This window comes from Talpa europaea (assembly GCF_964194135.1).
Source record: "Talpa europaea genome assembly, chromosome: 5".
Lineage (NCBI taxonomy): Eukaryota > Metazoa > Chordata > Mammalia > Eulipotyphla > Talpidae > Talpa > Talpa europaea.
Window position 1 is genome coordinate 18,620,551 of NC_140071.1, and position 27,111 is coordinate 18,647,661.

General features: G+C 37.0%; 1 protein-coding gene across 4 annotated transcripts in view; it reads left to right on the forward strand.

Moving 5' to 3' along the window:
• Nucleotides 1-1,135: 1,135 nt before the first annotated feature.
• The window catches only part of WDR70 (WD repeat domain 70), a gene marked incomplete at its 5' end in the record, with an annotated part of 197,418 nt that continues 171,442 nt past the window's right edge, over nt 1,136-27,111 (forward strand). The window contains 5 exons of one of the 4 annotated variants that reach the window (XM_084233166.1): nt 1,136-1,214; nt 1,298-1,363; nt 3,517-3,600; nt 11,365-11,485; nt 15,220-15,427. In XM_084233166.1, the coding sequence (XP_084089292.1) occupies nt 1,190-1,214; nt 1,298-1,363; nt 3,517-3,600; nt 11,365-11,485; nt 15,220-15,427 (504 nt within the window). The remainder of the gene's footprint in view (nt 1,215-1,297; nt 1,364-3,516; nt 3,601-11,364; nt 11,486-15,219; nt 15,428-27,111) is intronic. The other 3 variants (XM_084233167.1, XM_084233168.1, XM_084233169.1) reach the window with 3 other exon arrangements.

Sequence of the window (27,111 nt, forward strand, 5' to 3'; positions counted from 1 at the left end):
TGGTTTGTTTTCACAAAATTAAGCATACACTTAACATATTAACCAGTGGTTGTGCTTCTTGATATTTACCCAAAGGATACAGAAAATTATGTCTACACAAAAATCTGCATGGATGTTTGTAGGAGCTTTATTCATATTAAACTTGGAAGCAAACAAGATGTCCTTCAGTAGGTGAAGTTAACTGTGGTACAGCCCATCCAGACAATGAAATATTACACAACTGAAAGAAATGAGGGGAGGAAACTTAACTCTTACTATGTAAGGGAAGCCAGTGTGGAAGGGCTGCACACTGTATGACTTCAATTATATGACATTCTGGAAAAAGCAAAACTGCAGAGACAGTAAAAACATCGGTGGTTGATTAGGTTTGGGGGGAGAGGGCAGTAGTCAATAGGCAGAGCACAGGATTTTAGGGATATATGTCATACATTTGTCTTCTACTTTTCAGTCATGTAGATCTCGTTTAATTTTTAAAATATGCACTATGCTAATATCACTTGAAGTGATATTAAAGAAAATTGAAAAAATTAAAAGAATACTCAAAAGGTGGAGAACTGCGGACGTTTTCACCTAGAGGACAAAACACAAAGGGAGTTTGTTGGTTTCTCTTTAGGACTCAGTGCGGAGTCAGTGCCAGATTGGCAGGAAACACGTCTGAAAAAGCTAAAGGTGCGGGCCTCCCTGGTGGGGCAAGGGGTTAAGACGCAACCTATGAGGCTATCTATCCGCAGCCACTGCAACGCGAGTTCGATCCCCGGCCAGGGAGCAACCCACATGGCGCAGCCGACCTCTCCTGACTCGCCTGCTGCTCCCCTCAGCCGTGTGTTTCAATACATCTACCTGTTCTGTTCCCCACTCTTATCTCTGGTGAATCCTCTCACTCCCATCCCCACACCTCTGGCCTGTACCCCAGCTCTTGTATGCATAAATAAATAAATCTTTAAAAAACCTAAAGGTGTTCCAGAAGCTCCAGCCTGCGTTTCCAAGCCCAGGTGCAGCGGCCGCGGGCCTGGGCTGCGTGTCTTCCCCCGGCCTGAGGGGGCGCTGCTCGGGGACCGGGGCCCTCCGGGCGCCGCTCTTGGCGCTGGCGGCGCCGCTGACGTCACGAGGCGACACTTCCTGCCGCCGCCGCGAGCCCTTTGCCGCTGTCGGGGCCGGGCTGCGGCTCCTCCTGAGGCCGGCGCGGGCCATGGAGCGCCCGGGGCCCAGCGAAGGTGAGCGGCGGGCCCGGCGGGCCGGGCGGGCCGGGGGGCTCCGGGGCGCCGCGCTGACGACGCCTTCGTTTCTCTCTCTCCAGTGACAGGCTCGGACGCGGCGGGACCGGACCCGCAGCTGGCGGTCACCATGGGCTTCACGGGGTTCGGTGAGTGCCTGCCCGCGGGGCCCCGGCCTCCTGGCGTGGCAGTTTCCAGGGCGCAGGTGGAGAGGGGACCGAGCTGTCACCTCCTCGCCGGGCCTGCGCCACGTCCTAGCTGAGCGCTGGAGCACAGCCCGCCGTGTACCCGCTCTCCTGCCCAGCCGTCCTCTGAGCGCCTGCTCACCTGCAGGGACCAGCTCAGGGGACGCGCCGGGGTGTGGGCTGCTGGAGGGGACTGTGTCGTTAGTCCCGAGACCGAGATCCAACCTTTGACAGCTGTCTGTAACGACTCGGACCTTCTAGCCACAAATGGGCCTTTATGTGATGTTATAATGGTTATGAAGTCCTTTTGATTAAGGCCTTTTTGTATTTTTTAAATTTATTTTTCAATATCTTATATGATTCTTACATCACTTTTCATTTTTGCAAAATGTATGCATTTCATTTTGGTTAGATACCCGATACAATTGCAAATTGCACCCCCCCTTATTTTGGCCCTAATCCTTCCTCTCACATCTTACCCCCCCCCCCCAGTGTCTCTGGTTTATAGTTGCTTGTTGATAAGGCCTTTTTTTTTCCTGCAGAACCTTAACTCTAGTATGTCTGTAGAGGTAATCCTGGCACGTTGTGAGAGAACAGATTTCAAACAAAGATGCAGTCATTTTTCCAGACAGTAACAAACAAATAGGAATTGTTTTCTCACCCCATTTCTGTTGGGTCTTGGCCAGAACAGACATCAGGTTAAAGTGTCCAGGTCTCTTGTTTGTTCGTTCATCTAGTCATTTATTCTGGCAATTTATGTATAATTATATATTATTTCTAATTGTACATATTTTGAGGATTTTCCCATATTTTAAAATGCTCTTCCAAAACATGATTTTTAGTAACTGGATAGTAGCCCACTTGATAGAAGTGCCATAATTTGTTATATTTTAAACTTCTCTCCTGCACAGTTTCTGTTATCGGTAATACTAAAATGTACATCTTAATAAATTATGCTTTTATCTCCTTTTTAAAAAGGAATTTTATGCATATTTCCCTAGATCAGATTTATAAAGGTGGGACTACTTGGATAAAAACAGGAAATACCAAAAAGTAACAAAAATGGGGTATGTATCTTTTAAAACTTCTTGATACATACCATTCCTAACACCCTTCAGAAAGTGTTTCAACTTACACCAAAATCAGTAGTACAGAAAAATGCTAATTTTACCATATTCTTGCCAACACAAGTAGGTATTATTAAAAAAAAAAAGGCAATGAAAACAAATATAGTAGTGCTTCAAAGCTCAATTAGGTTTCAGAATTTGCTTTCTTGTGGTTTTAGGACTGAGGCCCATTTTTCTTAAAGACCATTAGATGGGAATGTTTAGCTTCTTAAGATTTTTGTATTATTTGTTGTCTTGCCCTCTTCATCTTCTAAGGAAATAATAATATGGTGGGTCCTTCTCAGAGTTCAGTTGTCTCTGATTCTCCAGCTGTATCTGTTCAGCATCTTTGTTTGTAAGGGCTTCTGTGATTAGATTGGGCCAACCTGGATAATCTCCCTATTTTAAAATCCTCATAATCTTGATTACCCCTCTGTTGCCATATAGTGTAACATTCACAGTTTCAGAAATTAGGGAATGATCATTCTTTTTTTTTGCCTATCAAGCCATATATAGTTTTAAGATTTAAGGTCTAGATAAATTAGAGGAGTATTGGAAAGTTGGCTGGTACTTAGTGATGAGATTGTCATTAAAAATTCCCCGGGAGGGCCTCCCCAGTGGCGCAGCAGTTGAGCGCTGGGTTGCGAGGCTGCCTGCAGCCTCTGCAGCGCCGGTTCCATCCCCGGTTGCTCCCCGGCCACCGGAGGAGGGTCCCACATGGCACATGGCGCACAGACTTCTCCTGCCACCCGCTGCTCCCCTCAGCGGTGTACTTCAGTCCTTCTGCCTGCTCTGCTCCCTGCTCTGGCTCTAGTGAATTCTCTCACCCTCCCGCTCTACCCAGTGCTTGTATAAATAAATAAATCTTAAAAAAAAAAAAAATCCCTGGGAGGTAAATTTTTGGTTATCTTGTAGCTGCTATAAATTAGACTAAGTGGCAATTATTGAATACCTAAAGTTTGGCCAGCTTATTATTGCAAGATCACAGTCTGCTATTTATTCCTATTTTAGGGAAAAAAGCTCGCACATTTGATTTGGAAGCAATGTTTGAACAAACTCGAAGAACAGCTGTGGAAAGAAGTCGGAAAACACTGGGTAAGAAGTTCAGTTATCTGCTCTTTTATTGGTTTGGATGTTGTATACACCTTACACAAGTATGTTGACAATGATAAGACTGAAAACAAATTTCAGAATTGTTAAAAGTTCGTTTGTGCCAGATCCTTTGGAAATAGAGGTGGAAGACATTTTATTTTTTAACTCAGTAAAAGTTGCATCTAAATAGGATAAGAAGAACTGAGTGCTAAAATCTTTTGGAAGGGTGTGCTATGAACAGAAAAGCATTCTAAATTAATTTATATGAATCAGAATAGCAATTTATTACCTCTTCTCCCACGTCTATCTGATTCTCATTTCATTTTTTTCTTTCCTGCTTACAGCGGAACCAGTATTTGGAAGGCTGGGCGAGAGGTGGCTCTCAGAGCTGTGTCCACCATTGACTGTTGACCCAGACAGTATAGAAAAATGAGACATAAAGTGAATGTGCCTGCTGCTGTTGAATCTCTGCATTAATGAGTTGTATCAGACTTTAATGAAGGCTTTAATTCAGATTTTAATTTGATACCAGATGGTGGCAATTCTAGGTCTTCAAAGGAGACAAACTCCTCTACTGCTTTCCTTGGATCTGATTCAGATCATTATTACCTGAGAAAAGGAATAGATATAACTTGATAGTGCAGAATGGACTAGAAATCAGAGACAGGGTTCCTGGAAAAAATTTAAGTGAATGTTGTTCTGGTGCTTGTCATTGTTGGTTTTAAAATTATCTATATTGTATAGTAATATTTAATATTTGAGAAGAGAGCTTGATGTCAAATATTTTTGGTCTTTGGACGAATAAGTTTTTTGTGATGAAAAGACTATAATATTGAAAAACTTTAATTATTATGTGAAATTTAAACATATGCAACAGTATAGTATGAACTCCCTGTACCTATAAAACATATTTAACTACTGTAAGAATTCACTTCTTTTATATTACACAAATCTTAGACTTGTTATTTTATTGTATTTATTTATTTTAAATATTTATTTATTTATGCAAGCACTGGGTACAGTCAGAAGCGCGGGAGGGTGAGAGGATTCGCCAGAGCGGGGAGCAGAGCAGACAGACTGACGAAATACACTGGTGAGGGGAGCGGCAGGCACAGCAGGAGAGGTCTGCGGGCCTTGTGGGACCCTGGCTGGGGATCAAACAGGCGCTGCAGAGGCTGCAGGCAGCTTCACAACCCAGTGCTCAACTGCTGCGCCACGGGGGAGGCCCTTAGACTTGTTATTTTAATATATGTCTTTAGTATGGCTCCTTGAAAAAACTGAAATACCATTATCACACCTAAAAATATTGAATAATGTAATATCATCAGACTAGAGGCATAGACATGATGTCTGAGGAGTATTTACAAAAGCTTCAAACACATAGTTTATAAATATTTTTTGTGAATACTTAAAATATAACTTTTGTATTTACTTTTTTTTAAGTTTTTTTTAAAATTTTTTTTTTTTTTTTAAATAGAGGCATGCTTTATTTATTTGTTTGCTGGCTTGTTTGTTTGTTTTGTTTATACATGCACTGGGTACAGTCAGAAGCGCGGGAGGGCGAGAGAATCCACCAGAGCCAGAGCGGGGAGCAGAGCAGGCAGAAGGACCGAAGTACACTGCTGAGGGGAGCAGCGGGCGGCAGGAGAGGTCTGCGCGCCATGTGGGACCCTCCTCCGGTGGCCGGGGAGCAGCCGGGGATCGAACCAGCGCCGCAGGGGCCGCGGGCAGCTTTGCAACCCAGCGCTCAACTGCTGCGCCACCGGGGAGGCCCTTAAGTTTTAATTTATTTTTAACTGAGGTAACAGTGGAGCCTTCTCATGGGGTATTTATTTCTTTTAACATTGATACAAAATGCTTTGATCAGGGATTGTTCACATATTTTTTTATAGTCCCTTGTACCATGTCTTGCAAGATTCGTTCTCATACAAATAAATACATCAACATCTCTGTATATTTGAGGAGATTTAATTGAATTTAGAACTGTGAGCTTGGGATTTGTGGTTGGAGGACTTAGGTTTGAGGGGTTGGTACCACATTGAAGTAGATGAGTAACATTGAATGGATTTTCAAATTTCTGATCCTTCATTTCTTCATCTGTTAGGTGGAAGTGGTAAGGTCTCCCTTACAAGTTTCTTGAAGAGATTAAAATGTTGGGCATAAGAACTATAAACAGTAAACAACTATAAATATCACTTTTAATTCTTGTCATTTTTCTTACTAAAGCATATATATATTTAGCAACTAAGAGGAATTCTAGTGAAGAGGTATTAGATTTTTTTTTTTAATTTTGAAAAATTACCTCAAAACTATGTTCTTCTTGTGATGTTTATGGATGAATTAAATGTGTTGAGTTTTCTTGGTTTAATGTTATATTCTTGGACTTGGGCTGCTTTTTATACCCCTGATCTAAACACGTGAATCTGAAGTTTGATATTTTCTTAAAGTTCAGAAACTCTGATTTGTGCATTATGTATCTCATGATTGGTGTTGGAATCTTTCCCTGGGCATTAACATCAGAGTTGAAATAAGAACTTTGGTCCCTTTTACTAGCCAGTGTAATTGTGTATATGGATAGGAAGTGTTGTGGTTGCTAAATGCTTTAGTAGACAGAATGAATGACTATAAAATCTCAACATATGCATTATATAAAATGTCAGCAGATAATAGTGATAGAATTTAAAAAAAAAATTTGTTCCTGAAAGCTTTAGGTATATCTAGAACATATGAAAGACATAGACACTCTTTTAGAAATGTTGTACTGTGTGGAGATAAATGAGAAAGAAAAACCCTTCTACTCAAATGCTTACTTTGAGCGTGCCATAAACCTGGAGGTTATGAACCTTCTCTGACATTGGACTGGACAAAGCTCCTTTGAAAAAATGATTAAGATAGAATTTGAATATAATTTCAATGGATGATTTAGTCATCTTGAAAAGAAAAATTATTCCAGAGATTTTAGATATTAGAAGAGCTATTTTTTTTTTTTTACCTGAAACATTTTTACTAGTTAATCCTACCTTCTCCTTTAAGGCCTCACTTTTTTACCTCTACTAGGTTTATTTCAAAACCTCTCTGTACATAATGTTCCTTGCCTTTGTTTCTATAACACTTTAAAAAATATTATGCAATCATTTTTAATATTGTTCATATCTGAAGATAAGAACCTTGCTCTTTATTTTTATACTTAAATGCCTAATACAGAGCTTGATACATAGTATATCCCTGCATATTTAATGGAGAAAACGTAACTAACATAGTTAGTGTTCTTATTTTTAATTTACTAGTATTCTAGCATTAAACATTTGAAATTAAATTTTCATGAAATTGGTAGACCAATGAACTGTTGTACATTAGTTTAACAAATGAATCATTTAGCAAGATTTAAGTCACATGGGTAAAAAATATGATTAACATTTTTTCTAGTGTATATTTCTAAAAATGTAATTTCTTTAATATTTTGTTCATCTTAACTTTCACTTTTTCCTAGTTAAGTGGTTGCTAAAATGATTGAGATTTCCCGGTGCCAAATTATATTAATTTGAATCTGCAATCTGTGTGAATCAGTACAGATGGGACATAGTAGTTTTAGATAGTTTGCTGTTAAGCTGGACAAAAATCATGTGCAGATAACACTTTTACAGTTACCCAAAATTGGTAGCTATTTGGAAGTGGAAAGATAGCAAATAAGGGAGGTGTTAGGGAATAGGTTAATTCAGTTTTGTTACGGGAAGATAGAAGCATTTCTACAGTGTTTATAGTGTGCTTGATTCCACACTTAAAAAAAAAAAATGCATGAAACAAACCTCTTTGTCAGCTTGCTACAGTTATTGACTTCTTTTTTTCTTCTGGTTTTTATCCTTAGCCAATAATGAGGAAAAAATCAGTTTTTCCCTACAATGTTTTTGCTTTTCCCCCTCTTTAATGAAGCAGCAAGTTTACTTGTTGAATAGAAAATCCTTGCTAGTGTAAAAGTTTTTAAATCGAAAAATTAGATGCTTCACTAGGATTCAGCAGTACTTGGAAGTATGTAACCACTGGTGAGGAGCTCTGGTCACATGGGGATGGGTCACAGTTCTAGATAGTCTGGTGACAAGCAAGCAACAAAGGGCAGTACTTTATAGCCTTTTGGAGAGATCACCAGACTCACCAACATATGGGGAGGTAGTGCTTGTCAGATAATTTCAAGGTCTTTAGAAAATCTGGTCACATCAATGAAAGATCCAGTCAGGGAGTCTACTTTACTGCTTTGGAACAGAATAGCCCTGTTACTTAACTGCTCTATACCTTAAATTCCTCAACTGTATAGTGAGAATAACAGTGCCTTCTTCACCTTGTATAATTAAAATGTGCTAAGAGTAGAATTAAATGTTCTCATCCAAAAAAATGGGGGTGGTGGGCCTCCCCGGTGGCACAGGGGGTTGAGCTATGAAGCTGTCTGCAGCCTCTGCATCACTGGTTCAATTCCCGACCAGCCAGGGAAATACCCACATGGCATGGCAGACCTCTCCTGTCTCGCCCACTGCTCCCCTCAGCAGTGCTTTTGGTCAGTCTGCCTGTTCTGCTCCTCGCTCTGTCTCTGGTGAATCCTCTCACCCTCCCATGCCTCTGGCCTCTACCCCAGCTCTTGTGTAAATAGATAGATAGATAGATAGATAGATAGATAGATAGATAGATAGATAGATAGATAGATAGATAAAATAAATCTATCTTAAAAAAAATGGTGGTAAAATGTGTTCAGTGGCACCATGGGGAGAGTCCTTTCATAATGTATTATATCAAATCATTTTGTTATACACTTTAAAATAAAGTAAAATTGTAAGATACAATTTCATTTGTCATTATACCTCAATAAAAACTGAAAAAGATTTCTATGGAGATTTTTATGAAGATTAAAGGAGTTGGGCCTCCCTGGTGGCGCAAGGGGTTACGTACCGCACTGTGAAGCAATCCGCAGCCTCTGCAGCACGAGTTCGATTCCCAGCCGGCCAGAGAGCAACCCGAATGGTGCAGCAGACCTCTCCTGTCTTGCCTGCTGCTCCCCTCAGCAGTGTATTTCAGTCAGTCTGCCTGTTCTGCTCCCCACACTCTCTGGTGAATCCCCTCACTCTCCTACACCTCAGACCTGTACCCAGCTCTTGTATGCATAAATAAATAATAAATCTTTTAAAAAAAGATTAAAGGAGTTAATTTATAGGAAGTGCTTAAAATAATACCTGCTGTTTATTATTGTCAAGTTAAGGCTGGTCCTAAGAGGCTTTTGGCTACTTGCAAAGAAGTCATGGAAAATCTGTTAAAAAAAAAGTGGCTCAAATATGAAAAATATAGTATAGCACATGACCAGGGCTCTGGAATGTGGTTCTTCCATCTTAAAACCTTACATGAAGGATTTAAGTTTTCCCCCCTTTTTGCTTTGCCAGCATTAGGGTGTTGGCTTGCCCTAAACTGACTGTGCTCCTGACTGCAAATTGCCTATGAAATTTTGTTATATGTTGATTACCACTGAAAGGAGACTGTTTTGTGTATCTTTTTAAAAATATAAAAAGGAGTTAGAAAACCTTTTTCAAATGTACTTCCACCAGTCTTCTACCAGTCTTGGACATTATCGTTGACTTTGGCAAGAACCAGAGCATATGGTTGACCTGAAAACAAGCTCCCTCTGAGCAGGGAGGGACCCAGCATCTCCTGAAGCACAATGCTGCCTTAGGAGGAGAAAATAGTGGTTTTCTTAGCAAGGGGGAAGTGTTTCTTGGGTAGATGACTAATAATTTGAGCCTTGGTGTTCCGAATTAGAAGGTCAGAACTGCCACTAGGACCTAAGCCAAGAGTCCAAGTAGAACTGTGTCGCCATTCCCTGTGCACCTCCCGCTAACCCTGTCTTGGGGGCTGTGGAGGGATTGATTGGAGAAGCAGGATGAAACAGAGCAAGCAATGGCTAAGCCAGCCACTCTTAAATTTGGATTTTACCCTTTTTCTTTTTCAACTTCCTCCAGCATCAGCCTAGTGGAGAGCATGGAAGAGAAAATCAACATCAGCTAGATCTATAGCATTTACCCTACATCTTCTTGGAGTTTTATCTTCCATATTTGAAATGAAAAAACTGGTTCCTTATTGCTTGTGCTACTTATATCCTTGTCCCCAATCCTTTATTTCTTAGCAACAAAAGACCCTAAAGAGTACAACATTCCTATTAATAAATGCCCTTTTCATACTGATTAAGTTTGGGTGTATTATTTTTCATCATTAAAGGAAAAATTGTTGAAGATTATCTCAGGTTATTGAGGATGGTGGCAGTTGACAAGCACACTATTTAAATAATTCCTTTCCTTCCTGTGCCCCAATTGTAGAGTGAAATTATCAGAGGAGAAAGATTAAAAGTAAGCAACTTATCAAGGTAAACAATTCTAGAAACCTTATGTAATTGAAAGTTTCAAATGAATTTGTTAGGAAGTCTCTAACCAGAAATTCAATGTGAGAAACTGAGAAATGGATAAAGTGCTAAATTTAGGATTAAAAACATTAAAAAGTGGGATGCTGCTCTATTCAACAATTTGAAGAAAGTTGTCAAGTTGCTGAAGACTAAATTTTTACAGGGGAAAAAAAGGGGTCTCCAAGCTTTTCCATCTGGTTTTTTTTTTTTTTTTTTGAAGATTTATCTTTTTTTTTTTTCATTGCCAATTTTTTTTCCTTATTTATTTTTTTTAAATAATAAATTTTATTTTTATATTCCCCCATACAATTGCAAACGCCCCATTCTGACCCCAATCCCTCCCCTCCCGCCCCCCACCCCCCAAAAAGTGTCTCTGGTTCATAGTTTTTTGTTGATTTTGATTTTCACTTTCTTATATTCATTTTCCTGGTCCCTTATTTAAGTTTTCTAGATTCCTGCTATTAGTGAGACCATCCGGTATTTTTCTTTTTCTTTTTGGCTTATTTCGCTGAGCATGATCCCTTCCAGTGCCATCCATGTTGCTGCAAATTGTATGTGTTTAGAAGATTTATCTTTTTTTATGCATACAACAGCTGGGTTGTAGGCCAGAGGTGCAAGGGGTGAGAGGGTTCACCAGAGACAGAGTGAGGAGCAGAACAGGCAGATCTATTGAAATACACTGCTAAAAGGAGCAGTGAGTGAGACAGGAGAGGTCTGCTGTGCCATGTGGGTCAGCTCCCTGCGGAGTGGCTGCTGATGGTCCTGAGACTTAACCCCTTGTGCCACTAGGGAGGCCCCAAGCTTTTCCACGTGTAATTAGACCTCAAGACTTGAAATCAGTGAAAATTTTAGAAGTATCTGGAGAAAGTTGAAACACTGATGGATGTACTGATTAGACTGTGGTTTAATGTTATAACAAAAGTTTTCAGGTTTACATGTATGAAAACAATTCTGCATAATGCCATAGTGAGCCATGATTTAAAAAGATCCTTTTTGGGATGTTAAAAAGGTGAAATTAGCACAAAATCATATCTTTGAATGCTTTCCTTTCTACTTGTTACCTCCCATATCTTTTTACATAGCAGCATTGTGGTTCATATTCTATTCATATGCTAACTTTACTTAGTATATCTGGTAATATTATTCCAGATTTATAAGTTTCCCATCACTGTTTTTAGTGGGTAGAATGTTAAATTGATATGTTGATATATAGTAATTCAATTGTTTTCCAGGGTTGGGCACTTAGGTTGATGATATTTGCTGTTACTAGTAATGCTATGTTTATTTTCAGTGAACTTTAAAGTCTGACTGTTGGAAATATTTTTTAATCTTTTCAGAAGCAAGAGAAAAAGAGGAAGAAATGAACAGAGAGAAAGAATTAAGAAGGCAAAATGAAGACACTGAACCAACGTCTTCAGGCTCAAATGTGATGAGAGATTCCTCAAAATCATCTTCCAGGTACTGGACTTTCTCAAAAGGATTCTATTAAACTTCATTTTCTAGGCATTCATAACACAAGTTAGACAGAACCAGATATTAAAAGCTCACATAGTTTCTCCCATTTTTGGCAGAAATGTGTCTCACTAAGACCATGAAAAAAAATCCTGTGTCCCATTGTGAATCAAGTGAATTTTTCGAAAGTATTTTAGATGTTGTGTTAAAACCGGTGCCTTTTCAGGTGGTTGAGCTGTGAAGCTTTCCGCAGCCTCTACAGCTCGGGGTGGATCCTGGCTGGCTGGCGAGAATCCCACATGGCGAGCAGACCTCTTCTGTCTGGCCTGCTGCTCCCCTCAGCAGTGTATTACTTCAGTCTGCCTGTTCTGTTCCCAACTCTGTCTCTGGTGAATCCTCTCACCCTCCAGTGGCCCGTACATCTGGCCTGTACCCCGGTTCTTGTATAAAAAATAAATAAATCTTTAAAAAAAAAAGAAAATAAAAATAAAACCTGTGCCTTTTGACTCCAGAGCATAAGTAAAGTTGAAAAGAGGTTGACAAGTTTCAACCTTTGTCATGTTTATTTTGGCATTTACAGCTTTGGTCCCTTTTCCTGAACTACTGCATTCTTGAGGACCTATTTTTGGTAGGGTCCTTAACGAAATAAATAATTTGTAAGTATATATGGAGGGGCATTTTGTAAAGTGTCTTGAGTTATAGGAGAAAGCAGTCATTAAAATTACTTCAAAGTGAACTTTAATATATAGAATCTAATTACTAAGAACACCAGTAAAGTCTTTAATTCTTTTCTTACCTGTTTTGTAATTTTCAGCACACAAGTCTTTCTAGGTTAAATTTACTCCTAAGTATTTTATTATTCCAAATGCTTTTTTAGCGTCTTGCTTTCTTAATTACCATTTTGGATTGTTCATTGACGGTTGATTTTTCAATTATATTTTATCTGTTGATTTCCTACACACTCCCCTTTAACTCTTTTGCATCATATAGATTTGCACTTTCTTCTCTGTTTTTTTCTACCTCCTTTTTTTTTAAATTGGATTGTTTAGTGTCTTTTGTTTGTATTTTCTTTTAAGAAATTAAAACCAAAAAATAATGGTTTTTGCTTATGAATTTCCTTCCTAAATTGAAACTGTATATAACTGAGAAAAAACTAAGACTTGCCTCTTAACGATTTTTTTATCTAATACATATCATTTCTCAGGCTCTTGTTCAGGTTTGGCACTACATTGGATAAGGCATCTTTTAAACATGAAATGTGTTCTGTTTTCTGTCAGGGGCATTTTTGGATGTAATTTCATTGGCTTTATTTTTCAGAATATTGAAACTATATTAAGGATTTTTTTTTTTTGTTTGTGTATATTACACACAAAATGACAGAAATAGAGTTAGAAACTGCATGGAAGCTGATGCATTCCATCTGATTTCATGTCAGTGGGTATTAGCCTTACATAATCAGCCATGAAATCAGCATGGATCCATTTAGTTCTAATTTCAAAGCTTCCTTCTGAACTAGTTACCCAGTTAAGGCATCCATGCTAAGGATTAACATTTCAGTTTACTCTGTGTCCTGAATAATTTTGTGTTAAGAAAGTGTGACTTTTAACACTAATATAGTTGGGATAGGCAATTTAGTCACAAGGGGGGACCAATTTAAGTATGTTACTACTTTAATACAGATACAATCAGTTATTCAATTATTATTTTTTTCCCAAGGTTTATTTATTTATGCATACAAGAACTGGGGTACAGGCCAGAGGTGTGGGGAGTGGGGTAGAGAGGATTCACCAGAGACAGAGTAGGGAGCAGAACAGGCAGATTGACTGAAATACACTGCTGAGGAGAGCAGCGGGTGAGACAGGAGAGGTCTGCTGCGCCATGTGGGCAGCTCCCTGGTTGACTGGGGATCAAACTCGTGCTTCAGAGGCCGTGGATAGCCTCATATGTTGCGTCTTAACTCCTTGCACCACCAGGGAGGCCCTATTCAATTATTATTTGTTGAACATCTCCGCTAGGTTACATACGGCTTTAGGCAATGTGGACCTAGCAATTAGCAAGTTATATGGTGTCTCTGAGCTCATGTTGTGAAGGGATTAGTAATATGGATAACATTATAAATGACCAAATAACTTATCAAATGAGATAATTTAGCAAAACATGTAATAAAGATAATCAATGTAAGGTAATGAAGATATGACTGATGGGAGTATATTTGAAATTTCAAAAGGGAGGCACAGTCGGCCTCTTTGAGGAGGTGATATTTGAAGAGACCTGAGTAATGAGAAAGAAGCCGTGACAATGGGTTTGAGCGGGAGAACTGCAAGTGGAAAGACTGGCGTGCTGAGCCACGCTAACCTGGACAATTAGCAATACTTGTGGGGCTTGAGCAGCGTAGCTAGACCATTGCTCAAACAGAGAAATTCTATGGGTGTTTCCTGGTTTCTACCTTTGTCTAAGGGTAAGGTTGTGAGAATGTGCAGGCACACCTTGGAGATGTTGCAATTTTGGTTCTGGACCACTGCAGTAAGGTAAATGTTGCAACAAAGTGAATCACATAAAGCTTTTGGTTTCTAGTGCTTATTTAAGTTATGTCTGCATTATATTGTAGTCTGTTAAGTGTGCATGGGTAATGTGTTTAAAAATACAGTGTTCATGCCTTAATTAAATAGTACTTTATTGACAAAATATGTTAACCATCATGTGAATTGTCAGCAATTTGTGATCTTTTTGCTGGTAGAGGGTCTTGTAAAAAATGCAGTTACTTGTGAGATGCAATCAATGAGATATGCCTACATTCCTTTCAATATTGAATCTAGAGGAAAATAAAAATAAAACTCCCATTCCTGTGATAAAATTCCCAGGCATCATTTAGGGAGTAGAAATACTATAGTAAACACAACAGAGAGAAATGATTGCTTTTGTGGAATGTACAGACTAGAGACACTTTATTAGAAAGTAGTGACACATCAATTTATATAAAATATTTATAGTTTAATTGATACAATTAGGAATGTAATTCTAAGCCTTATGAAGTAGGGTAGGAGCTAGAGGGCTGGTGAATGGCAGCGGCTTTCAGAATGCCTGGAGGTGTTTGATAAAGACCTAAAAGAGAGTTGGTGATAGTGTTTAGGTGTTTTGGGTAGAAAATAGCCAAGGATCAATGTGATACTTCTTGGAATAAGGTATTGTTAGGATTCAGGAATATGACATTTAACATTTATCAACTCAACAAACCTGTATTAGCACCAGGAAATTTCTTGGTGCTAATCTATCAGAGAATAAAACATATTTGGAGTAATATTAGCTTCTTTACATGACAGATCTTATTTGCACCTATGGCAAATAGTGATTGGATTCAAATGTAGTGAAAAGTGGCATTGGCTATCTCAGTGGTCTTTATTCTTACGGATGTAGTGTTTATTGTTTTTCTTTCACATTCCAGTGGTTCTGCTGGCTCTTTATGAGTGAGGATGATCTAATAGACCTATAATGTATAATTGCTGTGACCTTTAATCTGCCTTTAATATATGTTTTGATAAGATACGTAGATAAAAGAAGATTATTACTTTTTTGTGATGAAATAATATTTGAGTTACACATTTAATGTTTGAATCACAAATTTAAAAGCATTTCAACTACTCATTTGTTAAGAGGAGAGGTAGAATTTCCTGAGAAATGCAAACTAATTTATGTTCTTTGTTGCAGCAGAGACAAAAGAGTTTCTATTTCTTTATTTTCAGGGACACAAGCAGTAGTGAAAGTGACGATAGTTCTGATTCTTCATCTGATGAGTTAATTGGTCCTCCTGTACCTCCTAAAATGGTGGAAGAATCAGTTAGTCATATGGAGGAAAACATCCTCAGTTCTTTACCTCCACCTCTTCATGAAGACGCTGAAGAAGATGATGATGATGACAGTGATTCAGAAGGGGAGGAAGTAAGTATTTCAGTTGTAATTAAAAAATTAAATATAATACCATTATACAAATGTTATTCAAATAGTTGTGAATGGATTAAACTTGCAACTTAAAAAACAAAAATTCTCAGATTGGATTAAAAATTCAGTTATATTCTGCTTATGACTGACATAACTGCAGTGCAATAACATAAAAAAGACTGAAAGAAAAATGAATAGAAGAGAATATAGCAGGAAAATGCTAATGAAAAGGCAAAACTGATTATTATTATTATAATAAAATTAATGTGAGACAAAGTAATCTTCGTCATAATTGTAATTAGCAAAATGATAAAAGGCAAAAATTATTTTCCAGGTGATTTGTCAATCTTTAGATTCAGTGCATTTAAAACAACACATTCAAAACAAAAATAGCCAGAGTTACAAGGAGAAATGGATAAATCTATAATTATGATGAGAAATTGTTAAAAACCAGTAACAGCATAGATTTGAGCAATGTAAATGATTAAGTTTTATCTCTTTAGCATATATAGAACCCCTATCCAATCTTTTTTTTCCAAGCATACACAGATAATCAAAAACAATACAACAATAACAGCAGCAACAAAAGCACACATCTAGGTCACAATATGGTATGGACATGACAAAGATGTGCTTGATTGTTTTGGGTAGTTCACACAGTAGGTAATATTTTTTTTAAAAAAATATTTATTTATTGAGCCTCCCTGGTGGTGCAGGTGGTTGAGCGCAGTGCTGTGAAGCTGTCTGCAGCCTCTGCAGTGCCGGTTCGATCCCCGCCGGCCTCGGAGCAATCCACATGGCGGGCAGCCCTCTCCTGTCTTGCCTGCTGCTCCCCTCAGCAGTGTATTTCGTCAGTCTGCCTGTTCTGTTCCCCACTCTGTCTCTGGTGAATTCTCTCAAACCCCCCCCCCCACACACACATTCCTCTGGCCTGTACCCCAGCTCTTGTATGCATAAATAATTTTTTTTTTAAATTTATACAAGAGCAGGGGTACAGGCCAGATGTGTGGGAGGGTGAGAGGATTCACCAGAGAGAGAGCGGGGAATGGAACAGGCAGATTGACCGAAGTACACTGCTGAGGGGAGCAACAAGGCGAGTCAGGAGAGGTCTGCTGTGCCATGTGGGCTGCTCCCTGGCTGGCTGGGAATCGAACTCGTGCTGCAGAGGCTACGGATAGCTTCATAGTGCGGTGCTTAACCCTTGCGCCACCAGGGAGGCCCAGAGTAGGTAATATTGTGGTGGAACTATGAAATGTGAGTATGGGTTTTGTTATGCATGTTCTTTATGGGATGAATGTTTGCACCCATCTTACCCTCCAGTTCATATGTTGAATATTTTGAAATAGAGTGCAACTTTTGCTATAGCCATGTAGCTTGTCTCCTTTGCCTCCAGGATCTTCTATTTCAATCTCGTTTCCTCCCTGCTGCAAGATTGAACTATTTGTAGCATGATTCACATTGCAAATAGTAGTACTCATTCCCGGAATGAGGGAAAATAAACCATCACAGCATGCAAGACTCCTTCTGGGGATTCCTGAACACAATTTGATTATTTTTTGCTCGGAAACTTGCAGAGCATTGTGACTTTTCAGAGAGACATTCTACTTAGTAGGAAAGTAGCCAAATTCACATACTTGAGTAATTAAATATTTCAGCAAGCATTACAGAAATTAATGGAAAAATATTTTTAAAAACTTTTAGCCCAGCATTCTTAACCAGAACATAAGGGTTATCTCTGATATAATTAAAACATATGTGTTTTCAAGCTCTGTAATTCGGAGGTGGATTCAGTAGGACTGGGTAGACCCTGTCTTCACACCTGTGGTCTTTGTTTTTACTGGTCTCCACAGGTAATCCTGACCTGATGGACCTCTTCCATCCTGCTTGTCAATGCTCACTTAAATAGTCACAGTTGGGGCGATAAGTTAGCTAAATTGGAGGACTGTTCTAGGTTATGATCTGTTTCATATCTCATGCACACTTATGGACATGGGAGCTAGCATACAAAATAATGTTTCCTAAATAGAAGGATATGGAACTGCTCCCTGTCTCTCTGTGCTAGTGAAGCCACTTTAAAGTTTTTCCATTAGACTTACAGAAGAATATTCTTTGTCCTAAATGACTTCAAATATTTGTTTTGTGAGATGTATTTCTTCCATAATATGTGAAGATTTGTGTTTTCTAGATTTGTTAGTGTTTAGTTGCTTCTGAAGATGACAGGGAAGAAATGGTGGGTAAGCTCCTGGCATTTTGAACCTCATCAAGCATTTTTATGTCTATCTTGAATGACATCCGTTATATCATAATCATTATATTCTGTGAAGGGTAGTGACATGTAGATATTCTAGGAATTGAGCCAGTAGCTCTGATAGCTTTTGAGACTGTATTACTAAATATCAAGTATATCATGTATATACATATATACACACATTATTTGATTTCAACTTTGTACATTGTGAACAAAAGACATAAGATTATGAATACTATTGCATAATCTTTATTTAAACTCCTTAACATGCATGAAATTCATTTGAATCCCTTTGTGTCTGTTTTGTCTTGCTATTTAGTTACACTACTGTTTTTATTTTACGAATGAGCTACAGTTGTTTTAGTTCATTTTATTTAAAAAAGAGTGTATGAAACTAACTTTGGCTAAGATTATAGTCAAGTTCAATTATCTGTGAGTTCACTTATATGAAGAATCATTGAAACATTCATAAAAGTATTGGAGGTATAGAAACTGATTTTTTTGTTTACTTTATAAAAGGATTTCTAGTAAGATATCGTAATAGAGAAAGTGCATTTTAAATGTTCATTTAGGGGAATGCATCTCGTTAGTAAAACAAGTTTTAACTAAACAAAATAGGCTGTTCCCTTCAGTTATTTTTAAAATAAGTTTTTCTTCTTTCTTACTCTCCATTGTTGTTTTCTACAATTGACATGTATATTATTCTCCATTTAGCCCTGGCTCAGTAATTCAGAATATTTTGTTAAAGGACATGACTAACCCTTCATCAGAATACACTAACATATAGAGGATCTGACTCCTAGATTTATCAGCCCTCACCAGTTCCTTTTTGCTCAGTAATTCTCTCTGACAAACTAGTCTGGTAGTTTGTGTGGGTACTGATCAAAACTTCTCATTCCTTCACTTTCTGCTTGTTAAAATTCTGTTCAGCATTTAAGTACCATTTCAAATATGATTTCCTCCAAGCAGCTTTTCCAGATACCAGCTGGAGGTGCTACTTTCCAGAATTGATTTCTAACATCTGAGGCACACTTAAACTATTTTCCTTGTTAAATCATTATTTATGTGCTTGTCTTAACTCCTCTGGTCTCCCCTTTTCAATCAAATATAATGATCTAAAATGTAGTAACTTGTATGTAAATGGTTTTATCACTTTAAAAACCATTTTTTAAAAGATTTATTTTATTTATACAAGAACTGGGGTACAGGCCAGAGGCATGGGAGAGTGAGAGGATTCACCAGAGACAGAGCAGGGAGCAGAACAGGCAGATGGACCTAAAGCACTGCTGAGGGGAGCAGCAGGCGAGACAGGAGAAGTCTGCCGCACTATGTGGGTATCTCCCTGGCCGGCCGGGAATCGAACTCACGCTGCAGGGGCTACGGACAGCTTCACAGTGCTGCGCTCAACCCTCTGCACCACCAGAGGCCCTTTAAAAACCTTTTATGACCTTTGGTATAGTGTCTTTCATATATTGCATACATAGTATATTTTGTCAAGTGGTATGGGGTGTATTTGATATTTATAATTGAAAAGTTCACTTGATGACATTTGAGGATGTTCTCTTTGTGACATATTTATCGTAGTTAATATGTGGAAAGTAGAACTAGGGATAGAGAAGTGAAGAGAGGAAATGGGAACGTAGAAATGTAAATAGACTCCTGTTTCTGTAGCAACCATTATATACGTCTCAGCCAAAGGTTAATATGTCCTAAGCATAGTAGTTTAATAATTGTAAGAATTGCCTCATGGTTAAGTGAGATTAATTTAATTATATTCATTATAATTATGATGTCAAATGAGGCAAGAAAAATGTAGTTTTCTCTTTCTCAGTCTCACAAAACTTAACAAAGGTATGATTGTTTCTGTTGAGGTGTAATTTATATATAATAATGTGCACAGATTTAAGGGTTCTATTTGATGAGTTTTGACAATTGTATATATTCTGTGTGTAGCCAGTGCCCATAACAAGGCAGAGGACATTTCCATCACCCAAATAGTTCTTTGAGTCCCTTCTATTCACAATACTTCTTAAAATGAGTTTTTGGTACCATTAGGGTTGGAAGGAAAAATACCAGAGAACATATAGTAGATACATTAAGAACTTAAAAAAAAAAAAAAGAACAACAACTAAAAGAAATTTACCATCTGATCATGATTAATCTTTCATTTTTTTAATATGCATTTTACTTCGGTTTATGGTTAATAGTTGGTCTAGTATGATTGCTAAGGTCACTGGATTGGAAATGTTGTATATCATAATTTCTTTTGATGACAAACTTGCTTTTTACTTATTCTTTATTTAATTTTACTTATCTGTAGTGATAATAAAATTTTTCTTTCAAATAAAATTCAAATGTTTATATAAAGCATTATTGAACTTCATCAAACTACACTATTAAATAATTAGAAGTATTTGGCAAATAGGTGAAAACTTATTGTTACTATTTTTCTTGGAATTTAATACATGAACAAAAATTCAAATGGGTTGGGTCAGAGAAAAGGGGAAAATCCGTTTTAAACTGTATCTGTTAATTGTGCATGATTCCTATTTTTTGTGAGATAGATGTTGAGGTTATTGAAGACTTTCATTATCCTTGCTATCCTATTTCCTTTTACTATAGAAAATTGAAAGTTGCATTTTATGACTGTAACTAAAGGCTAAATGTAACAGTGACTTTTTAGTTGTGAGCACCTGTTTTCATGAACTTTCTCTGACTCCCTGGTTGGCACGTTCTGTGGTGCAGAGTCCAAGTTTAGGCCACCACTGTGCTTCTCTGACTTCTAGTTTGAGGCTTCTCATCCCCTTGGCCTTGGTCATTGCCAACCACCTGTATCAGTCAGTCTCTTTCCCTCATGCATAGGGAAAGGTTGAAGAATTGAAAAGGGAAAAAACTCTTCTAGTTCTCAGGAGTTGATAGCAGAATGAGATGACCTGTGTAAACTGTAAGGATTGACAAATACTAAGCACTCAAACCTGCTGGATTTTATCATTGTTTTCATCATCATTACCAACATTTGATTAATGACTAATTTTAATTTAACTGCTGCTAACTGGAATGAAATTTTTCAAAAGCAATGGATAAAGCTTTATGACTTTGGATAATTTTTAACTAAAGAGGAAAATTACTGTTCTTTAAAACAGAGCAATTTAATTACAACTGCAAGATTCTGTCAGCAGAGGATGCTAGAAGCTCTATTCCAAAATCTGGTGATAGTGTTCCTTACTTTAACAAAACTAATGTGTAAAGATCTTCATTCTTTCAGATGAACACTAGGGGGCAATAGAGGCATTTTGGCTTCTGGCAAGAATCCATTTTTTTCAACTGTCTCCTATCTACAGTGAAAGAGAAAAAAAAAATCATATACAGTGTTTTCTACAAATTAGAATGAGAGAGGTTTAAGTTTGAGATTAATTCTGGGATACTTTTTTGAAGAATGATGCATAATTTTGAAACTATTCTTGTGATTTGACAATATTAAAACAAATACATTGAATGTATAAAAAATTTTCAAGCTTTTAACATAAGTAACAGATTCCCGAATTGTATAAGACTTAATGGCAGGAATTTTAAGGATAGCCTCTTCACAATTTAGTATTTAAGATTATAAGGTTTGTTTCTTTGCTCACCAATGTAATCAAACTTTTGAAAGTACATATTAGTTCTTGTTTCTTTTCTGCTTCCCTTTTCACTTTCCTGTCATAAATGCTCCAATTTCTTCCTATCACTTTGTTAAGACACTCAAGTTTCTTGCCTTGACCTCTAAGACCCTGCATAACTTGGACTCTGCAAATATCTCACTTTTCCACTCTGTGTTCCTTACTTTCTTCTGCCCACATTTGACCTTTCTGCTTTTCTTTGAAAACTCTGCTTATTCCCTCATACAGTCTTTTCCCTGTGTGAAATAACACTCAGAGCTTCACATGCTCCTTCATTTCATTTTTGAGTTGTTTATATATTTTGGATAAAACCAATTATCTGACATATAGTTTGCAAATATCTTTTGTAAACTGCCTTTTCTTTAGAATGACAGTTTCTTTTGCTGGGCAGAAAATTTTTTAGTTTGACATAGTCCCATTTGTTTATATTCTTTTTGTTTCTTTTGCTTTGGAGACAAATTGAGAAGGATCACTTAAGCCAATGTAAAAGAGCTTACCATCTGTGTTTTCTCGTGTGTGTTTCATGGTTTCAGGTTTTATATCTGTGTCTTTAATTTATTTTGAGTTGATTTTAGTATCTGGGGTAAAATAGTGGTCTATTTTCATTTTTTTACTTGTGGCTGCCTCGTTTTCCAAGCATCATTTGTTGTAGAGACTTTCCTTTTTCTTGGCTCCTTTGTCATATTACCAAACACACACGGTTTGTTTCTGGGCACTTGATTCCGTTCATTTGTGTGTCTGGTGTCATTTGTTTTTTTTTTTTTCCTCCCTTCACAGTCGTCTACTGTTTTGATTACTATAGCTTTGTAATATAGTTTGAAGTCAGGAAGCATGATACCTCTATTTTTGTTATTTTTTCCATCAGTGTTGTTGTGGTTAATCAAAGTCTTTTGTGGTTCTATACACATTTTAGGGTGTTTTCTTCTTCCCTTTTTTTTTTTTTTTTCTGTGAATAATGCCTTTGGGACCTTCATAGGATTGCTTTGAATCTGTATTTTGTTTTAGGTAAAATGGCAATTTTGACAATATTGATTCTTCTGATCAATGAACATGGAATATCTTTCTATTTCCTTGTGTCTTTTTCAGTTTCTTTCAGTAGCTTGTGACAGTTTTCAGTGTACAGGTCTTTCAATTCTTTGTTTTAAATTTATTTCTGTGTATTTATTTTTGCTCTGATTGTACATGGTATTATTTTCATCATTTCCTTTTCTGCTAGTTCATTGTTAGTGTATAGAAATGCAACAGAGTATATATTTTTGTAGCCTGCAACTTTACTGTATTCACTTACTGTTTCTACCAGTTTTTTTTTTGTGATACATGTGATATTCCATCACCTATGTGTAGGTACTCTTTTTTTATGTTTGTCATCATGACATTTTTATTTTATTTTATATATTTTTTACTCATTTTTCATTTTTGCACAATGCATTTTCATCTTCGTTATATTCCCCATGCAATTCCCACCCCCCTTATTTTGACCCTAATCCCGCCTCCCCTCCTATGTATATGTACTCTTAAACATTGAAGAAGCCAGGCACAGAAGCAAATGCAATCATTTTTCAGTTAGTAATTATAAAAACAATATATTGAAAGTAAAAGTTTCCCTGCTCTTTCATCCATTCTATTTATATTAGTAAAAGTGGAAGATTTGCATGTGTCAATTTCAAAAATGATTTCTTAATGCTTTAATCCTTTAATTCAAAAAAGTACATTTAAGAAATTTTACAAAGTCATGAATATTTACCAAAGTTGAAATAACCTTTCTTTTTACCATGTTACCATGATTCTAAAATTTGCATTTGAATAAATCTTGTACGTGTTAATTTGATAGGTTAGTGTATAAGTATATATTAAAGCAGCACCAGCAGAGCTTGCTTTTTAAATTCTTCTATAGACCTTGATCCTTTTTGGAAAGACATTTTGTTCACACTGTTTGTCCTGAATGTTCTAAAGTGCAGCTAATTGTGAATTTGAAATTAGACCAAGACCACCAAGTTGATTTACATAGCCTACCAGGCAGCTGTTGGATGGTAATTTTGCCATTTCACTGTGGATTTGAATCGGAATGGGGATGTCCATACCTGTCTTCAGATATCTTGCAGACTAGTAGGGACGTGGCAAGTAAACAGCCTGCTTCTGTTCTTCAGCAAGAAATACCTGAAAGCAATTAAGACTATTTGTTGTAGTGGTGGTAGCTATAGACATGGGAAGTATGATGAAGTGTTTATAACTTGTTCCATATTTGGTGTAATGGATAACAGGGTGTAAAATTGCTACAGTTAGAATTGTAGAACAAATCCAAGAGAACCTATATAGTTTGACTTTTGAGATGTTTCTTACTTTCAGTGTCCCTTTGACAATTGTGAAGCATATACAAATGCTTCTGACTTAAACAGTTTCACTTATACTTATGGCATTTGGTAGAAATTGTGCCTCAGATTTTGATTTATAATCTTTTAGTGGGCTAGTGATATGTATGGTACAATATTTCTCTCCTGATGTTGGGCAGCAAAATGAGCTTTGGCTCCCAGTCAACCATGTGATCATGATACTCTGTAGATGGTTTTGTTTTTTGCAAAGTTATTGATTTGCATTAGTTTACATATCTGTATAATTTTTGGAGTAAAACTTAATACCTCCACATGTGTACATGCTTTCTTCCTCTACCCATAACCCTATCACCTTCCCTTCCCTATCTTCTTCCTCCCCCCTCCTCCCACCCCCTGTAAGAACCAGGATATTTTTCATTGAGTCTAAGGATTATCCTGGTTCTTTTACAAGTTTGTTTTCTTTGGTTATTTCTTTGGTTATTGTGCAAATCAGTGAGACCATCTGGTAACTGTCTTTTGCTTTCTGACTTATTTTACTTGACATAATCAATTCAAGATGCATCTATTTTGTCCTAAAAGGCATTGCTTTATTTTTGTGCAATAGCTCAGTAGTAATCCATTGAATGTGTGTGTATATAGCCACACTTTTTCTTTTCTTTTCTTTTCTTTTTTAATATTTATTTATTTATGCATACAAGAGCTGGGGTACAGGCCAGAGGTGCGGGTGTATGTGTGTGTGTGTGTGTGAGAGAGAGAGAGAGAGAGAGAGAGAGAGAGAGAGAGAGAGAGAGAGAGAGGATTTACCAGAGATGGAGTGGGGAACAGAACAGGTCGAGTGACCTAAGTACACTGCTGAGGCGAGCAGCGAGCAGCGGGCAAGTCAGGAGAGGTCTGCTGCACCATATGGGTTGCTCCTTGGCCCCCTGGGGATCAAACTTGTGCTGCAGAGGCTGCGGACAGCTTCACAGGCTGCATATTAACCCCTTGTGCCACCAGGGAGGCCTGCCACAAATTTTCAATCCAGTCATCTGCCAGTGGACATGTAAGTTAGTTTCATGACTTGACTGTTGTGATTAATACTGCTATTAATATAGGAGTACATAAGTCTTTCCTATTAGCATTACCATATTTTATTTTATTTTTTTGTAAATACCTAGCTGGATCATATGGCATTCGAAATGTTTTTTTTTTTTTTTTTTTTTTTTTGAGGAGTCTCTGTTTTCCATAGAGGCTGCATCAAATTACAGTCCCACCAACAGTGGATGAGGATTGCTTTTTCTCCGCATCCTCACCAACATTCCAGTCTTTAGTGAGGTGATATCTCATTGTAGTTTTTATTTGCATTTTCCTTATAGTAAGTGATGCTGAACATTCTTATCATGTTCCTTAGGCCACCTAAATGTTGTCTTTTGGAGAAGTGAATATAAACTGTTTTTCACTTTCCTCTCAGTATTCAGTAAATTATGTGAGATATTCAACAGTAGTATAAAATAGCTTTGCATTGGGTGATTTTACCTAACTATAGGAAAGTGTTGGAACATGTTTAAGGTAGAGTAGGCTAACAATGAATGCATTTTTGATATGATATTTTCATCTACAATGTGTTTATGAGGATTAAACCCTATGGTAACTCAGAAGAGATATGCATGCACTTCTGCATGTATGGAAAGTTATATTAAGTCAGATAAAACACCTATCCTGCTGTGTTAAGTTTTTAAAACAGATGTAGTGGAGAAGGATAATGATATGATTCTTAATATCATGTATATTTAATAAAATTTTGTTATGCCCTTTGAATTAATGTTCTTGTATTCTTGGGGTAGATACCTCGGAGTGGAATTGCCAGGTTGTATGGTAGATCCATTTTTAATCTTTTGAGAAACTTTCATACTATTTTTCATAGGGCCTGGATCAGCCTACGTTCCTACCAACAGTGTAAGAGTGTTTGGTTTTTTTTTTTCCCCCACATCCTCACAAATACTTGTTTTTGTTCTCTTTGATAGGGCTGCTCTCAAGGTATTAAGTGGTATCTCACTGTAGTTTTGATTTTCATTTTTTGATGATAAGTGATGATGAGCATTTTTTCATGTGCCTATTCGCCATCTGTATTCTTCTTTGGAGAAGTGTCTATTTAGCTGTTCTGTCCATTTTTTAATTGAGTCATTTGTTTTCTTTTTGTTGAGTTGTATGGAAAAATATATATATTTAATATACAGTGATGGTTTCATATACATATATATTATGAAATGATTGCCACAAATTAACACATCCATCACCTCACACATAGTTACTTTTTGGGGTGGTGGCCAGAGCACTTAATATCCACTCAGCAAATTTCAGGTATACAGTATATACTATAACTAATAAAACTTACAGTATTATTAGTTTATAGTCACCATGCTATATATTAGATCTCTGGAACTTATTTATCTTATCACTGAAAATTTATCCCCCTGACCAGGAAACTTTTAAAACTTAACCTGAAACAATAGTTTTTATCCAAATGCTGTAGAGAATTTCTAAAACAGGAATATGTGAATGCTGTGAAAACTTATTGATGCTGTAAAAGATGGTGGAGACCCATCAAAGGTTTTCAATGGAAAATGACCTAGGAAAAATTATATGATAATGAGCATTTGTGGCGAGAAGTGATGATGATAGAATAGGGAAGGACTTTTGAGTGATACTAGATAATGTTTATAGTTTCAAACGTCAGTAAATTTAAGATAAATGCTATTGTAGAATGTCATGAATAATCTAAAGTTTGAAAAAGAGGTTCTACACAGTTCTTAGTGATGGTTACAAGTGGAGTTAATCACAGAGTTCTGTCTAGATTTCATCTTCAGACTTTGAGAACAAATAAGAATGAGATGAAATATTCATAAAATTTTAAGGTATTAGGAATAAGACATTACTCATGGCAGTTTTTGAAAATAAATGTGTCATTTGGTATAAATTCTGTTGGCTTCTTATCTAATATTGTTGTATGATAAACATGTATATTTTCCTCTATACTTGTTGACACTGTCATAGAGTTTTTAAAGTATAAAACGTTATACTTCACACAAGTATAAAACGTTATTTAACTATGTACTCTTAAGTCATGTTACTGAGAACTCTTCTACAAGGTTGCAGATTGTATAGGACATAAATGGTTTGAAGGTAATTTAAAGGTGGTTTGGGAATGCTACTAATTGAAGAATTGGAGCCAGCTGTGAGAATTATATAGGAAATTGTCTTTCCTTCCTGTAATATTTTAGACACATAACTTAACATTTTTGGAAGATTTTAAAACACTTGATAAATGATTTATTTTGAAGTTCACCTAAGGTTTGCCAGAGGTTGCGTAGTCAACTTTAATATCATGCACCTTTTAATCATTTTGTTTGTTTGCTTATGTGGATTATAACTGAATTTTTTTTCAGTTTTGGTAAAATATAGATAACATAAAACTTACAA